The sequence below is a fragment of the Orbilia oligospora genome, assembly GCF_000225545.1.
Source record: "Orbilia oligospora ATCC 24927 unplaced genomic scaffold scaffold00075, whole genome shotgun sequence".
NCBI classification, from domain to species: domain Eukaryota; kingdom Fungi; phylum Ascomycota; class Orbiliomycetes; order Orbiliales; family Orbiliaceae; genus Orbilia; species Orbilia oligospora.
Genome location: NW_011645632.1, coordinates 498,464 through 515,460, shown reverse-complemented (window position 1 = coordinate 515,460; position 16,997 = coordinate 498,464). Strand labels below are relative to the sequence as shown.

Genomic DNA, 16,997 nt, shown 5'->3' with positions numbered 1-16,997 from the left:
CGCTATGTAATAATTATAGTTCAGAAGTATAGTCTTATCGTGCTTTGTACTCCTTCGACTACGAAAACCGTGGCTGCTTGTCCTTTTCTCCTTGTCTTGTGTTTCTTCAATTATGTAATTTCTCTTGTTTCTAATTTCCATCTCGTCAAATCTGCTGGCGGCTTCTGGCGATCCCACCATCCCTTTTAAACCCATCAAATTCGAATCCAGGCTGTTATCAACTTCAACCCTCAAAGGGCTGAAAGCCTTTCCTCTCTTCAATCATACAAAAACAATATATCCTCCGAGATGTCGGTCCGCGGCTTCACCCTAAACTCCCAACGGACGAACGAATCGGACAATACCTACGATCACTTCATCACCCTCAAGGATAACACCCTTCCGAATGGAAATGGGAATGGGAATGGGAACGGCAACGGCAACGGCACAACCCCCCCTGGACAAAACCTCTCCCGTGCAACCACAAACTTCAGCGAAAACAACAGTCCCGTCGCTTCTACCACCGTCTCGCGGGTACAATCGATCGCTTCGTTAAACGATAGAATCGGAACTTTCAATACCACCGCCGGAACTTTTACTTCGACTAGTGGGAATAGTGCGACTTCTTCGACTCCTGCGTACGCACCTGGTCATAAAAGGAAGGAGTCTTTGAGGAAACATCTAGCAGAGAGAAAGTACCATAGAGAATGGAAACAAGATCATAATAATACTATTGGCGAAGTCTCTGGGAAGTCGTCTTCGAATAGTTCCAATACCAGTTCATCGGACGAGGAAGTTGAAAGGGTACAAAGGCCGAACGGCAAGGATTCGAAGAAAATAAAAAGGATAGATTCGCGTAGATACAAGGATGAAATCGACAAAGTGAAAGGACTCCCGACGGCAGTCTTGACGAAAAAGGATGAGATTCAATCAAAGGGTACGAGAGCATTCAGAAAGGCCAAACAAGTAGGAAGAAAAGTACGAAAGGAAGAATTGGTCGACGATGCCGGTGAATTAGATATACTCTACGAAAATCAGAGAGGAACATTTTTCTTTGGAATTCCAATGTTCTCTGCTAAATCCCTACTACCCGTCGACTCTGCAGCATGGACAACCCGTCAACACGCCCCAAGCGCCGTTAATATCTTCACAGCACAAGTTCCAGACCCTTCGTGGGTGTGGGCATGGAAGTCTTTCGCAGTGGATATGACCGGTGACGTCGACGAGGAAGGCTGGCAATACTCCTTCGCCTTCCGGGGTACTCGATGGCATGGTAACGCCGTATGGTGGCATGGCTTTGTTCGTAGACGCCGATGGATTCGTAAGCGTGTACAAAGAAGGCTACCGGACCTGGACGACGCCCATCATCTTACACCGGAATATTTTACAATACACTCTCGCAATGCGACCCAGACGACACAGCGACGGTCAGGGTATTATTCAAGTTCCATCCGTAGTTTAGAGAGGAACAGTAAACTGGAGGGATACCCAACCGCAACGCAGGAGTCTGACGATAGCGAGTTCGAGGATTACGAAGTGCAGGATATCCCTACGCTAATGAAGGCCTTTAAGATGGCAAGGTTGGATCGGGAGAAGGTTGAAGCTTTGTCAAACTTTTTGCAGCATGGCGGGTCTGAGGTTCTTTACCTTGCTGATAATGTAAGTCAATTGCCGAATGCACATGGTGTAGGACAATCCGCTAATAAAACATGATATAGATACCAAAAATTATGAGGAGTATGATATTTCAGCAGTCTCGCCGACAGATATTACAGCTGCTTCTCGACAACCTAAACAAATCAAACGACAAGCGACAGTCAAGAAACCTAGGGAATGGGTCTCTTAGAGAGGAACCCGAAGACTACGACGATGACGAAGAGAAGCGATTCATCGATGGTATAGGAAGGGCAGTGGACGCAGGAGAAGAGGAGGTTCGAAAACTAGAGTTCTGGAGCGACATTAAGAAAGCGCAGCACCATGGTTACGAGGGTGTGGAGAACAGCCATCACCACCATAAAGGTCCAATCAGCCCAGACGGCTCGGATTATGAATATGCAAATATCTGGAAGGCCAGAAGCAAGTTTATTAACAAAAGAAAAGAGCAGATTGCGGGCAAAGCGCGAGGGGAATTTGCGGAGCGGGATGAGAGCGATGGGAGCACGCTCGAGAGTAGGGACACGGACGTGGACCGTCGGTCCATCACGGCACGGCAGAAGGGTAAAGGAAAAGCAACAGATTGAGCAAGCTGCAGACGCGAATCAGCCCACCATTTCTTTCTTCCAGTTCATCTTTTTTTTTTTTTTTCTATTTCTCTCTCGGCGTTTGAAGGCGTTTTGGTTTTTTTGGTTGATTCGTGCGAAAGCATCGGAGCTTTTGGGAAAAGTTGAAGATTGGGTCTTGCAGCATTATTACCGACATACCATTGTTTCCCCTTCCTGCTGCCACTACTAATTTTGTAATGTTTACTGCTTTTGGGGGGCTCCTTTGATAGAGCACTCGTTTTTCTATCTGGGTGTTTAATGTCACGATCTTGTTTCCCCATTTGAAGTTCGTCTTTGTGGTTTGCATTGGGGACGGATTATAGTATTATCCGCTTTTTGTTTCGTGCTTTTTTTCGGTTGACACAAGCAGCAGCATATACCCATTATCATTTTACCCACCTTCCTTATTTCCGAATACGGATCTCAAGGAAGTAAGAAATAATCAAATATATGATTAATATACCAAACCTATTTTTTGAACACGCTCTACGATCTATTCCAATCTGAATCAAAGAACCCACGGCAGCCTCAAGAACCCATTCTTCCCATATTTGTACCACATCTTCGGTTGAATTGTGGAGAAACTATGACCGAGAAGAGTTCCGGAGTGAAACTATCACACTTATAAACTGTTCGCTTCGGTTGATATTTCGCCGAAAAGTAAAAGAGTACACTAAACCTGCAGCGGCAGCCACACTGTACTGTACCAGGGTAACCTCATGATCGAGGATTTCCCGTTTAGCCTCGACGATGATTTCGTTTCGGCTTGTAGCCTTGTTGTAGACGGTCTGCATAGATGTCCATACCCCATGCCGGTCCCGTTATGCCTGGTTAAACTCGTTCGCAAGCAATAAGCTAGGCCAAGCTAAACCGTTTGCCCCACCATCCACCCCGCGAAAAAGATAAAAAAAAAGGACTGAGGCTTCCCCAGCGATACCAAAGATACTTGAGCTTGCATCGTGATGATCAGAGACATATACATGCATCCCCACACCAAACCCACTAACATTCCTAAACGTCAAAAATAAGTCTGCCCCCCCGCGGGATGAACCCTTTTTGCCTAAATTCCATACTTTAATTAACCGAATAGCTTTCGCATTGTGCGTCTACCTCATGTATGAAGCAATTGTGGGGTCCCCTTTAGAAGCTACCTATTATTCCAGGGTTCCGCCGTTCGTTTGCAAAAATGGATCCATAGTTCGTGGGTATGCTCACCCATGGTAATTATTCTTCGGGACGAGTTCTGCCGGTATGCAATGCAACTAACTTATGGGAACCTTACCTATACGCCCGCGCCCTGATTTGCTCGCCATGGTTTCTTTGACGTATATATATATAACCTTTCCATGGCTTGATCGTACTTCTCATCGGTGGTAGTTTTTTTCCCTCTTCATTCTGACCTCCTCACCTCTAGTTGATCTATTTACTTTTGAAAGTAAAACGTTGAACGTTATACTCTCCATCCAATTCCTACCTATTGATTGAACTTTATACCGATTCAAACATCAGTATAAAAAATGAAGTTCACCGAAGGAATGTGGAAAATCCGCGGCGGCATCCAGCCAAACTGGATGTCCCACGTCGAACGAATAATCTCCACAGATGAAACATCTGCCTCTTTACTCCTCGCAAAACTCACCAGACATCGCGGCGATACCTTAAACGCCGGTACCTTAAACGCAAAGATCACATCACCACTCGAAGGTGTAACCGCCGTGAAATTCTCACACTGGCATGGAGAAGAGGAATTAGGACCGGATTTCCAGTTAAATGTTTCTCAACCAAAAGTCACGATTCAGAATGAGCCCGGGAAGAATCTGAAGTATGTGAACGGAGGGTTGACGCTTGATGTTAATACTTCTACCAATAATTTGGCGTTCGACTATACTGATGCCAAGGAAAAACGATTGACGGGTCATTCTTTCCGGTCAATTGCATTTGTGAACGATATTACGACCGAGAAGACGAAATGGGAGGACAGTATCTATGCGCAGAAGGATACTTATATCCTCCTTGAATTGGACGTTTCTGTTAATGAGAAGATTTATGGGTTAGGAGAGAGGTTTGGACCATTTGTGAAGAATGGACAGACGGTGGAGGTTTGGAATGAGGACGGTGGTACTTCTTCCGAACTTGCGTATAAGAATATTCCGTTTTATATCTCTAGTAGGGGGTATGGTGTCTTCATCAATAATCCTGGAAAGGTCATGTTGGAGATACAATCCGAAAGAACAACAAGAGTCAACATCGTCGTTAAGGGTGAAAGTCTCGAGTATATGATCATTGCCGGTCCGACTCCCAAGGATATCATAAATAGGTACACCGCTCTAACTGGTCGTCCATCCCTCCCGCCAGCGTGGAGTTACGGTCTCTGGCTCACAACTTCCTTCACAACCTCCTACTCCGAAGAAACTGTCACCGGTTTCCTCGACGGTTTCAAAGAACGTAACATTCCCCTCGCCGTTTTCCATTTCGACTGCTTCTGGATGAAATCATACCAATGGTGCGATTTCGAATTTGATGAAGAAAACTTCCCAGATCCGAAAGCATATATTGATCGTCTCAAAGCCAAAGGTTTCAAGACCTGCGTCTGGATTAACCCATACATCGGCCAAGCATCTCCTCTTTTCGCCGAAGGCAAGAAGAACGGATATTTCGTTATGAGAGCAGATAAACCCCGTCCCACCGTCTGGCAATGGGATGAATGGCAAGCCGGTATGGCACTTGTCGATTTCACCAACCCCGCTGCATGTGAATGGTACTCCTCCCACCTCAAAAGGTTAATGGACATGGGTATCGACTCCTTCAAAACCGACTTTGGTGAAAGAATCCCCTTCGACCCTCGAATCGTGAAATACTTCAACAACAGCGATACCGAAAAAATGCACAACTACTATACATTCATCTACAACAAGGTCGTTTTCGAAACTATGCAAAACCACGGGAAACCGGGTTGTCTATTCGCTCGTTCTGCTACTACCGGTGGTCAACAGTTCCCCGTCCATTGGGGTGGTGATTGTGAAAGTACCTTCGAAGCTATGGCTGAAACCCTCAGAGGAGGGTTATCGCTTACGCTCAGTGGGTTCGCATTCTGGGCTCATGATATCGGTGGGTTTGAAGGATTACCCGAACCAGCGTTGTATAAACGATGGGTACAGTTTGGAAGTTTGGGTAGTCATACGAGATTACATGGGTCTTCTTCGTACCGTGTTCCATGGATCTATGATGAAAAGGATTACCCCGGTGAAGCTGAAGAGTGCTCGAAGGTTCTCCGCGAGAGTGTTAATAGGAAATTGGAGTTGATGCCATACCTACTACGCACCGCTTTGGAGGCAAAAGAAACTGGCGCATCGGTTATGAGAGCCATGTTATTGGAGTTTGGCGAGACGGACCCGAATGTTTGGCAGTTGGATACGCAGTACATGCTCGGTAGCGAACTCTTAGTCGCTCCGGTATTCAGCCGCGATGGAGAAGTTAGTTTTTACGTACCCAAGACTGATAATAAGTCTGGTGCAAAGTGGAGGAGCTGGTTTGATCATAAGAAAACTTATGAGGAAGGAAATTGGTATACTGAGACACATGGATTTGATACCCTGCCGATTTTGGTAAGGCCTGGTGCCGCGGTGGCATATACTCCAGGATTGAATACCGCGGATGGAGATGTGCTTAAGGGATTGCAGGTGCTTGTCAATGGACCTTTAGAGCAAGAGAAGAAGGTGGAAATTGTGGAGGCGGGAGATGTAGAGAAGGTTAGTAAGACGGTGACCGTTGGGGTTGACTTGAAGGCTAGCGGGGCAGATGTTCAGGTTGTTGATTTGACGAAGTAGTTTATGGTTTTCCCCTTTCATTATTATGATTATAACTTTATATAGTATAGTTTGTATGGTTTTTGGAGTACTTAGCATTGGAAAATACGAACTTGGTTGTTCCGGGCAAAGCATTTTGTGGACCTAATAGCGGCTCATAGCACTTATAAGCACTAGAAAACATCACCTGTAGAACTTAAGGAAGGGAAGATTCTGCGTTGACAGCGTTGGAACGCGACTCGCGTGGTATCCCAATCACCACTCCCAAACAGGAATTGTAATTGACACCCTTTCCAAATCAGGCTGGTTGCCCTGACACGCTCACCGCAACCCGACCAAAACATAGCCGAAAAAAGTGTCTCCTTCACAACCAACCAAACTAGTATCACTGCAGCTTCGTTACTAAATCCACCACTACCTCTCTTAGCTACCGTCGCCGTCGTTATCGTCGCCCACAAACTTCTATCACCGAGATACCTTCACCTTTTTTCTTAACGGTTGTCAAGACTTTTGCCTTACCCAGCGGCTCTGTAGTTCGGTAACACAGTTTTTCCCCTACTGGATACACCCCGCTATTGAAAAAGACTCTCCGTATCACTTGACTCCTAGGATTCGACGCACCAGCTCAGTATATAAAAGGCTTGTAATCGTTACCATAGTACGGACTCACCTAGAAACAATGGGCCGACCGAAGAAGTCTTCCACTGCGACAGCAGCAAAGAAGGGGGCCAAATCCTCCAAGAGTGCGGCTGCTGTGAAAGGTCAGGCTACACTTAAGACACAGACTACACTCAAAAATTCTTTGACTAAGAGTACTACTTCTACTGCTGCATCTGGAATCAAATTTAAGGCATCAAAAGTTACAAGAGCGAGTGAGAAAAAGAAAGAAAAGGAAGCCGCGGAGGAGGTTGTGAAAGTTGAAGTTGAGAAGAAGGCAGTGGTTGAGGAAGTCGCTTCTACTACTACTGCCACCAATGCTACTGCTGCTACTACGACTACAACGACGAGTGTAGAGAGTAAGGAGACAAAAGAAGAAAAAGTGCCGGTTACACCGCGAAAGACTAGGAATAAACGTACAATCGAAGATGTCCTGGAAGACTCGGTCTCCAAGAGAGTGAAGCTTGACGACACCGCCGATGAACCAGTTCAAACTCCTACTCCGTCGAAACGAAGGACTACATCCTCTGCTCCCGCAACAGCTTCATCAAAAGTCTCAAAACCAATTGAACAAGAAGAAAAGGGCGACGATGAAGAAGAGGAAGAGGAAGAAGAGGACAATGCCCTCCCCAAACGGATAATCCGCCTTATCACCATTCACAACAGTATTATCTCGCTCCTTCTTCTTGATTACGCCACGCAACCAGCGATATTGGCCGAATACCTCCCACAGATTTCAAGAAATGCAAATACAAATATCACACTCGTTGATTTACAACGAATTGTTACGCTTTCGGAAGGAACTATACGTTTACTTGTGGTGGAGAATCGAGGGAATGCTATTGAATTGGTTAATGGAGTCAATTGGAAGACATCGAATTTGGGACAAAAGTTTAAGGCTCGAATTGAGAAGTGGTGGGAAGGAAAGACGAAAGCAGAGAGGAAGGATGAAGATAAATTACTGGGCAGCATTGAATTGGCAGAGATTCTCCCAGAAAATACCACCTCTTCGACTTCCTCTTCTCAGGCGACAACAGGACTTCAGACTCCTCCCGTAACACCGTCGAAACCTAAGGGAGTAACGACAACCCCGTTATCGAAGGGACAGAGAAGACTGCAAGATTTGAAGAACTTTACGCTGTCAAAGCAGACCTCGTTGTCACCGTCTCCTAGTAAGAAAAAGGAAAACATTTCGTTATCAACGGGGAACTCGCCGTCTGTTGCGAACAGGAAATCCTCGTTACTCGAACGCATACGCGCTAAAGCCCAAGCTGCGAATTCGGCGCCTGCTCCACCTCCTCCAGCGGTTTTGCAGAGACGGACAGCAATGCAATGGCTTGAATCTATTATTCCTATATTACTACAGCTTACCACTCCGGTTTCAACTCTGGGGGCTAAGAGTAAACTTCATGTTCCGTCGACTACCTCATTCCCCATGACTACGGTGATCCAGAATGTGAAGACGTCATTGCAGAAGCCGATCGCTAGTGAAGATATTGAGAGGAGTTTGAGATTATTGGCTGACGAAATTGCAACGGATTTCGTAAAGATTGTAGAGTGGAAGGGAGACTCGACGGGGAGTCCATTAATCGGGGTTGTTTTTAATCGTAATGGGAGGGCTAAAGTTGAGGGGTGGAAGTATATCGAGGAGGAATAGAAGGCCTGAGGCTGAATTGTTTCTTTTCTTTCTCTTTTCTTTTTTCATCTTCTTCTCACACCGTTTGTTAATATCGCATTGCAGCGTATTGCAGCATATTGTTCCTTTGCAGATTAATTGTTTTCCTCCTTTTTGTTCTCACTGCACTGTTTGGGGTCACGTTAGAGGCGCATGAGCTTTTTTTTTTACGATTCGAACTCGAATTCTCATGGGTTCGATGCTTGTATATTACGTCCATTACTAGTCTGACTTGCATAAGAATTAAAGAGACGCACTGCCCTTACATTAACATACATACCTGGTCAGTTACGATATTCTCCGAACCACGATAACGACCTCCCGCCTGTCCTATTTGACGTCAAACATTTAGTATCTCAAGTTGAACCCAGCCGGGCAGCGGCCGACAAACGATTTCTTGTGGTGAAGCCGTTCAGCCGAGGTGTTGGCTGGCCCAAACCATGTGCGGCATATCTTTACCATTTGCCATGGCCTGGACTTGCTACCACCGCGCGGAATTCACATGTCCCACCACAGGGCAATGACGACTTGCCACAGGCTGGGCTAGCTATTGTTGGAACTGAATGCGATATCGCTATAGCTGATCCATCTTTTTTAGACTATGCCTTCACATGAAAGTTCTTCCCTGTTATTCCTGTTCAGGACCCCAATCCCAGCTGTGCTGCAAGGAGTGAGGTGCAGCCAGCCAACCACAGATTCATCCGCTAAACCGAAATCTTATCTCGATACAGCGCCATATCCGGTAACCTGCGCACACACCAAGTTTTAGGTGAGCATCTTGCTCCCATCAAGCGGTTTAGCTCGGCTTGGGTCCGGGTCAAAGGGCAGACTCATACAAATCTTTTTTTTTTGTTAGTTGTTTCGGTGTAGTATCCCAGTGATGCTTGGGATTTCCTGCTGGGTCTGATCTTGTCTTGTGCATGGCTCCGCGCCGGTGTTCGAGGCAGGTTAGCCCTCGGCTCTGACGAAATGGTGGCATGCGAGCGGGCGAGGAATAAGAGAGGATGGGAAGCTTAAAATGAGGGTTGATATATACATCACTCTTCCCCATCTTGTGAATGTGAACCTTCTTTTTTCACGAGCTTCTTTATTTATCCTCTTTTCTTTCATACATATTTGTGACTTTGTCCTCTTGTCTGCTTCTTGTCGACATATACCCAATTTCATCATTCCTTTTCTATTACCCAGTGAGAAAGTGTGTGTGAGTGTATATATATATTTATATCAACTTCAACAATGTCGATAAACGTCAAGGAAGAACAGGCTACTTACCTCGCCGAGGTCGAGGCTCTTAAGCAATGGTGGAGCTCGTCGAGATTCCGCTTCACCAAGCGTCCATACAGCGCTGAGCAGATCGTTCAGAAGAGAGGCAACATCAAGATCGAATATCCCAGCAATGTCCAGGCTAAGAAACTGTGGGGGATTTTGGAGAAGAGGTTCCCTGTGAGTCTTATTTCAATTCTTCAAAATATGAATACGAGTTGCAAGAACGAGGGCTAATCTATATTGGATTCTTTAGGAGAGGACTGCCTCTTACACTTACGGATGTTTGGACCCCGTGATGGTCACCCAGATGGCGAAGTACCTCGAGACCGTCTATGTTTCTGGATGGCAATGCTCGTCGACAGCTAGCACTAGCCACGAGCCCAGCCCGGATCTGGCTGATTACCCCATGGTATGTTCAATTGCATAAACTATAGCATATCTTGTAAACTTGAGATTCTAACTACGATTATAGGACACTGTTCCAAACAAGGTCCAGCACCTTTTCATGGCCCAGCTCTTCCACGACCGAAAACAGCGTGAAGAGCGCTTGACCACCGACCCATCCAAGCGCGGCCCCGCAGTTGACTACCTAAGACCCATCATTGCTGACGCTGACACCGGTCACGGTGGTCTCACCGCCATCATGAAGCTTACCAAGATGTTCGTCGAGCGAGGTGCCGCCGGAATCCACATTGAAGATCAGGCTCCTGGTACCAAGAAGTGCGGTCACATGGCTGGCAAGGTCCTCGTCCCAATCTCCGAGCACTGCAACCGTCTCGTCGCTATCCGTGCCCAAGCAGACATCATGGGTGTCGATTTGATCTCTGTTGCCAGAACCGACTCCGAAGCTGCCACCCTCATCACTTCCACCATTGACCCAAGAGACCACTCCTTCATCTTGGGAACCACAAACTCCAAGCTTCAACCCCTCGCCGACTTGATGGTTGCCGCTGAACGTGCCGGAAAGTTCGGCGATGCCCTACAAGCCATTGAAGACTCCTGGGTCCGTGAAGCCGGTATCAAACTCTTCGACGACGCCGTTGTCGACGCCATCAACGCCTCCTCCCTCTCCAACAAACCCGCTCTCATCAAGGAATACCTCACCAAGGCCTCCCACAAGTCCAACAAAGAAGCCCGCGCCATCGCCAAGAGCCTCACCGGCCTCGACGTCTTCTTCGATTGGGAATCTTGCCGTACCCGTGAGGGATTCTACCGCTACCAAGGTGGTACCCAATGTGCCGTCAACCGTGCCGTCGCATACGCCCCATACTGCGATCTCCTATGGATGGAGTCCAAGAAGCCAGATTACGCACAAGCCAAGGAATTCGCCGCCGGTGTTCACCAAGTTTGGCCAGAGCAGAAGTTGGCATACAACCTTTCTCCATCATTCAACTGGAAGACTGCTATGTCGCCTGAGGAACAGGAGACTTATATCTCCCGATTGGGAAGCCTTGGATACGTCTGGCAATTCATTACGCTTGCTGGATTACATACCAATGCTTTGATCTCTGATACCTTCGCTAAGGCTTATAGCCAGATTGGAATGAAGGCTTATGGAGAACTTGTGCAGGAGCCTGAGATGAGGAATAAGATTGAGGTCGTTACACATCAGGTATGTTATTACTTTCACTTTATTTTTAGGCTTTGAACGTTTTACTAATTACTCTTTGTTATAGAAATGGTCTGGCGCCAACTACGTCGATAACCTATTGAAGATGGTAACTGGAGGTGTATCTTCCACTGCTGCCATGGGTGCTGGTGTAACTGAGGATCAATTCAAGGGACATTAAATGTTTCCCCTCTTTAGGGCGTGAGTATAGGCTGGGAGTGGCTTTTTCTGTTGGTGTTGAGCTTTTTAGATATACCATCGTGGGCATTTAATGAGGTTCCTTGTTCTTTTTTTTTAACTTTTGATGTAATTATTTTTACCTACCTTTTTTTCTTTCTTGTTTCTTTGAAGCCATTTGGTATGTAAGAATAAGCTTGTTAGAATGGATACCAATTTGATATCGCAGTTCCATTTTGAATCAATGAATGACTTGTGACTAGTCTCGTGTGTGTATTGATATATCGATATAAGCATGTGAAATATGTGTATTCGGGGTTCCACCGAAGTAGCTTGACCAAGGTTACTGCGCCGGCTTGGGATTAGTCGGTCTAACTAGCTGGGGCCTTGATCCGCTTTGCACATGGCCAGAAGAGTAACGGGAAAAAATTACAACGAATCCAACACCTTCAAGTTTCTCGAGTGCTTTTGGTCGATTTGATGCTTCAAAGCTTGAAGCTGGATTGAATAAACTACCTAACTAGCTCGAACACTCCAAAGCAAAGCATCTGAATAGATATAGCTACATACATAAAACCGTTAACTTTTAAACACTAAATCAATCTGTATCCTAGTCACTAACTTCCTTCGTAGCCAAAAATGCTAGTTACTCGAATACAATACTACCTCACTTCTCCCATATCCCATTCATCCATATATTAAATTTTCAACTGTAACAGCGCGAGTAAGGAGCGCTCTTACATCCAACATAATCACAAATTAATCGAAAGCCCCACCTGAACTAACAACTTGATAAGGACTTGAAGATAAAGACCATGGACCAAACCACCACAACCCTGTATGATCTATACACTCATAAAACAAGTTGTCAGAATCTTTTTCCGCGTAAAAAGATAAGCCATTGAATAAACTAGGATTATTTTACTTACCAATCCACAAATTCCGACTTTAATCTTAGCTTCGATTAGTACGCATAATGTTACTATAACGTTCAACATATCGCCGCAGAGTCCCAGTAGAAGCGCCAATAGTAAATCGATGTTGAGAATGACTATTCCTACTATTAAAAAAAAAAGGATATTAGTATATATAAGTTATCGAAGTATCTGACCAAAAACTACTTAAGAGACTTACGTAGCCCCCCAACATTAACAAAAACCTCGAGTTGGACAAATATCGTAACTAGTAACTTCACAAATATGCTGGCGCAGACATTGATCGGTGGGAATGTACTACGACACCTGGATGGGTAGGCGGTGATCACTGTGATCAATGCTTTGAGTTTTATGATTACCTCGCCAGCCCAGCTTCGGCAAGCGGCTTTGGTGTAGGGTTTCCTGGCGGACTAGTTGAAAGGTTAGTATGACGATATAAGAACGGTAATATTCGGGGTTTCAAAATTTTAAAGTTTTTTTTGGGGGGGTATAGGGCTTACATATTTGTTATTTATGGCGATGATGGCGTCGATACAGACTTGAACGTCTAAGATTAGATTTGGACAACTGTTGCCGCGTTTTGTGAGGGATCCTTGAGCCTCTGGTTTGGTTAGTTCGCGGGGTTGAAGGAGGTGGGGATTTGTGGAGGTTGCGGGGATGGGGGCTGGAATTGCGGCGGCTGTTAGGTTTATTAGTTAGTATTCTTATTTTTTAAAAAAAATAAAATTTAGATTGCTATAATATTAAAGGAGAGTTGGGAAAGTTTACCGATCGTGATGAAGCTGAATAGTGTGAGGATTATGTTTGTGAGTTTCATTGTGGAGGATAGCTATGATTTAATGATTTAAGACTTGAGATGATCAGAGGTTATAGCTAAGTTATATATTACGCTTCAATTGTAATGGATAGATATTCTGGAAGATGATACTGTAGACTATTCAATTGAATGAGGAGCCAGAGTCCGGAGAGGAGAGGCTGATTTTATACTTAATTCTTCTGCGCAGGATACACTACTTCATTATACACCAAATAAAACATTACTTGAGCTTGACCGATTCTCATATTCTTGTTTATGAGTACCCTCAGGCTAGTAACCATGATATCAATAAAGAATCAACGGGATGAAGCGTCATAGCGTTATAGAAAGCACAGCCCTCGGCCAGGAATACCCACACCCGACCCCTTCTTCGAATCAATCAATCCCGTGTTAGGGTTACATGTTAGGCGGAATATACCATTGTGATACCTAGTTTTCGAGCAGGACTTTAAAGTTAATTAATTCAATTTTCAGAGGATTCTGGAATCGGTTGTTTCCTTTGGATGAATCCGTAAGATATGATATGTACGTAATAACTCAAAGGGATCGCCAACGGGCTGAACAACTGTATTTGAAGCTCATTGGGAAATGGATTGACGATATATGTCTTATCTCGGCATATGTGAAGCGGATTCGGTTGGGGGATCTAGAGTTGTCATGAGGGGGCTATAGCGCTGGGAGAAACCTTTTTTTACATATATATCTAGATCTGGCGACGTCATTACTCATCCAATCACGATTACTTGCTTCAGCGGCTTGAAATGTAATCTTGCATTTTTATCAGTAGAGAGATCGATTATGCAAGCAGACTTTCCGGGGAAATATAACCCAAAAGAGACTAGCTAGCTAATTAATTGGGTATCGAGACTATAATAGTATTCAATTTGCGGTGTTCTACGGTAGTCTCGTATTGCAGACGCGGTCCACACTTTGGTTCTACGGTAACTAGCTATGGCGTCGTAGTTAAAAACCCAATCGACCCAGTTTGTAAAAATAAAAAGTATAAACCAGGCAGGGCCGACTTTTAGAAGCAGGATTTTTGAGATTTATTACTCGATTAGAGTGTCTTAAACAGAATGCGGATTAAATCCAGATCGCAGATATAGATTTCTATCCTTGCCCTGAGACATACATATCGATATTCTTTAGTAAACGGACATAGCCGAGATCAAGAAATATATGCATTAAAGATCTTAAAAATCGATTTTCCATGAAGGTTAGCCACGAATTCGATGAAAGGGCGGCTATTACAGTAGCTGGATCGACCGGTCTATGACTAGATAAAGGATATACGTGTATACATGGCGATCACGGTAGAAGCCGGAGTTGCATTGCATGTTTGCTTGGGCCGATGATAGTACGAGGTTGCCTCCCTGTTAATCAACCGACTTCATATCATCTCCAAATCAATAGATCAAGAATCAGTGTTAATGTTCTCGACTCTGCTGCCAAGTTCGGAATTTGTTAATGGCATACCATAGCACATCTAGCTGGAGCACGGGCACGGCACTTCCCGGCCGTGTTTCGAAACTCCTCTAGTCACGATCCTTGGAGATAGAGAATTGATGGAAGTCGGGTTTTTTGCCCCTGGGGATCAAAGACATTCCTGCATATTATATTCTGCGTCGGTTCTTTAGTGGTTTTTGAGTATATAATTTCTAAAATAGATATTGAAAGATAGTAACTCTATTGACATGTCGTTTTATGTAAGCCCTGCCAGTTCAGATCTAGGTTTTAGATAGAGTTTAGAGAATCCCGGATAGAAAAGCCTACTCATCGATCACGGTGCGAGGCTCTTGATGTTTTGTAAATCAAGAAATTTTAGTTATTGATGTTTAATTTTCCAAAGGATTACTGTACAGTGTTAAATGCAAATAAATGTGTTTCTAATTACTCCAGCAGGTTAACTGCACTAGTTTAGGCAACTAGACCCAGAAACAATACGGAGCCTCGGACCCTCCCAAGTTATTTTAGGGTTTTATTATACTAGCTCGGGCCTCCCCAACCCAATTCTTTTTTAAAAAAAATTGGATGGTCAAAATAGTTTCTTCTAGATCTATTCAATCGAAGTATTTGATAATATATTAGATATGTGTTGAAAATGTTGGACCGGCTTGCGGCGGCACGCGCATGCAGCCAGATGGCGGGGCATCCCGGTATGCACCCCGGCTTAAAGTAACGTTAACGGGTCTTCACAAAAAGGCATATCTGATAAGGCAGCTGGGCGATGCATAAGCTTCATCTTCCAACGTCATCTCAAAAACTTGTTCACGTTCGTCGTAGCTTCGACGATTTGAATCTTAATATTATACCAAACAAAGATGTCTCCATCAGCTACAATTCCTCAAGTCCTAACGGACGAACAAGTTCAATTCTTTCATGATAATGGATATCTCCTAATTGAGAATGCATTAGATGCTGAGACTATTGCTGGGTTGAAGGAGCGGACGAAATCCTTGCTTGAGGATTTCTCGTTGGAAGGACATCCGATGACTAAGTTCTCGACGGGCGAGAAAGGGAATAAGCATGTTGGTGACCAGTATTTCTTGGAGAGTGGAGATAAGGTTCGGTTTTTCTTTGAAGAAGGTGAGCATCCACATCAACTTCGAAGTAATGAATATAAATACTGAATATGATATGTCTAGATGCCTTTGACTCCACTGGGAGCCTCACTCGTCCCAAAGAGAAGTCTATTAACAAAATCGGCCATGGTCTACACACAGAAGACGCTGCCTTCCGTGCCATGACTCTCACTCCTCAAAATCTCAGCATCGCGCTATCTCTCGGATTTAAAGATCCCCGAGTTCTTCAATCAATGATTATCTGCAAGCAGCCAGAGATCGGTGGCGAAGTAGGTTCTCACCAAGACTCGCCGTTTTTGTTCACAAACCCGCCATCGGCAATGGGGTTCTGGTACGCCCTTGAAGATTGTACAATCACAAACGGATGTCTTGGGTTCATCCCAGGCTCGCACAAGTACTCCCCGATTACCAACCGATTAGTTCGGATAAACGGCGGAGCAGATGGAACTGGGTTTGAGAATATTCCAGAAACATGGCCTGCGGATGTTCATGCTCCACATCCGACTAAAGAGGAGAGGGAGAAGTTGGCGGAGGAAAAGAAGTATCAATTGGCAGAGGTGAAAGCTGGGACTTTGGTATTGATTCATGGGAGTGTGCTACATAAGAGTGAGAGGAATAGGAGTTTGAACAGTAGATGGATCTATACTTTTCATATGATTGAAGGGGAGTATGAATACGATGCGAAGAATTGGCTGCAGCCGTCCGAAGGCGGGTTTTCGAAGTTGAAGGATGTCGTGTGATTCGTATAGAGGGAGGTTAATGTAATAGTAATTTTTGATTCGTTCCCACATCGGTTCCTTAAGCATTGCGAAATAATAATACTGAGCCTACCCATCGTATTTACGTAATTTATTGAGACTATCAATGTGATATTTCGAGATAGATATTTGAGGTTGACCGAGGAAGTCTGTTGGATCTTGTGTGCGTTGTTTCGGCCTCTCATCCCGCAGAGCAAAAAAAATATTTTTTAGCTTCGGCCAGGCCTGCTGCCACATCCCACCTTTAACATCCAACAAAAACAGCAGAACGACATCCAGTCACGATTAAGACCACGGGCGATTTGCCCATTTACGGCGGGGTGTTCATTAGGTATTTCCACGCTATCGTTTCCCTTTCAATTATTTTTCCACACGGCTTAGGCTAATCAATGACTTGTTTTAGGTAGAACGATGCGCCCAATATCAATACTTTACACCTTCACACCTCTCCACCCCACCACACCCTTCTGCGACC

General features: G+C 44.8%; 6 protein-coding genes across 6 annotated transcripts; 5 read left to right on the top strand and 1 right to left on the bottom strand.

Annotated features, from left to right (window-relative positions):
* Positions 1-288: 288 nt before the first annotated feature.
* Positions 289-2,219, top strand: AOL_s00075g133 (uncharacterized protein; the record flags this gene model as incomplete). Its single annotated transcript, XM_011122444.1, has 2 exons — positions 289-1,638; positions 1,698-2,219. The coding sequence occupies 2 exons, from the start codon at positions 289-291 to the stop codon at positions 2,217-2,219; spliced, it is 1,872 nt and encodes a 623-aa protein (XP_011120746.1).
* A 1,538-nt stretch (positions 2,220-3,757) lies between these two features.
* AOL_s00075g132 (uncharacterized protein) lies at positions 3,758-6,067 on the top strand (the record flags this gene model as incomplete). The annotated part of the gene is made up of 1 exon (XM_011122443.1): positions 3,758-6,067. One exon carries the CDS (start codon positions 3,758-3,760, stop codon positions 6,065-6,067), a length of 2,310 nt encoding a protein of 769 aa, XP_011120745.1.
* A 658-nt stretch (positions 6,068-6,725) lies between these two features.
* AOL_s00075g131 (uncharacterized protein) lies at positions 6,726-8,360 on the top strand (the record flags this gene model as incomplete). The annotated part of the gene is made up of 1 exon (XM_011122442.1): positions 6,726-8,360. The coding sequence occupies one exon, from the start codon at positions 6,726-6,728 to the stop codon at positions 8,358-8,360; it is 1,635 nt and encodes a 544-aa protein (XP_011120744.1).
* Positions 8,361-9,614: 1,254 nt separating this feature from the next.
* AOL_s00075g130 (uncharacterized protein) lies at positions 9,615-11,434 on the top strand (the record flags this gene model as incomplete). The annotated part of the gene is made up of 4 exons (XM_011122441.1): positions 9,615-9,821; positions 9,898-10,053; positions 10,117-11,256; positions 11,321-11,434. The coding sequence occupies 4 exons, from the start codon at positions 9,615-9,617 to the stop codon at positions 11,432-11,434; spliced, it is 1,617 nt and encodes a 538-aa protein (XP_011120743.1).
* A 748-nt stretch (positions 11,435-12,182) lies between these two features.
* Positions 12,183-13,182, bottom strand: AOL_s00075g129 (uncharacterized protein; the record flags this gene model as incomplete). The annotated part of the gene is made up of 5 exons (XM_011122440.1): positions 12,183-12,275; positions 12,360-12,490; positions 12,565-12,775; positions 12,866-13,044; positions 13,134-13,182. The coding sequence occupies 5 exons, from the start codon at positions 13,180-13,182 to the stop codon at positions 12,183-12,185; spliced, it is 663 nt and encodes a 220-aa protein (XP_011120742.1).
* Positions 13,183-15,503: 2,321 nt separating this feature from the next.
* On the top strand, positions 15,504-16,504 carry AOL_s00075g128 (uncharacterized protein; the record flags this gene model as incomplete). Its single annotated transcript, XM_011122439.1, has 2 exons — positions 15,504-15,768; positions 15,828-16,504. 2 exons carry the CDS (start codon positions 15,504-15,506, stop codon positions 16,502-16,504), a joined length of 942 nt encoding a protein of 313 aa, XP_011120741.1.
* Positions 16,505-16,997: the final 493 nt, after the last annotated feature.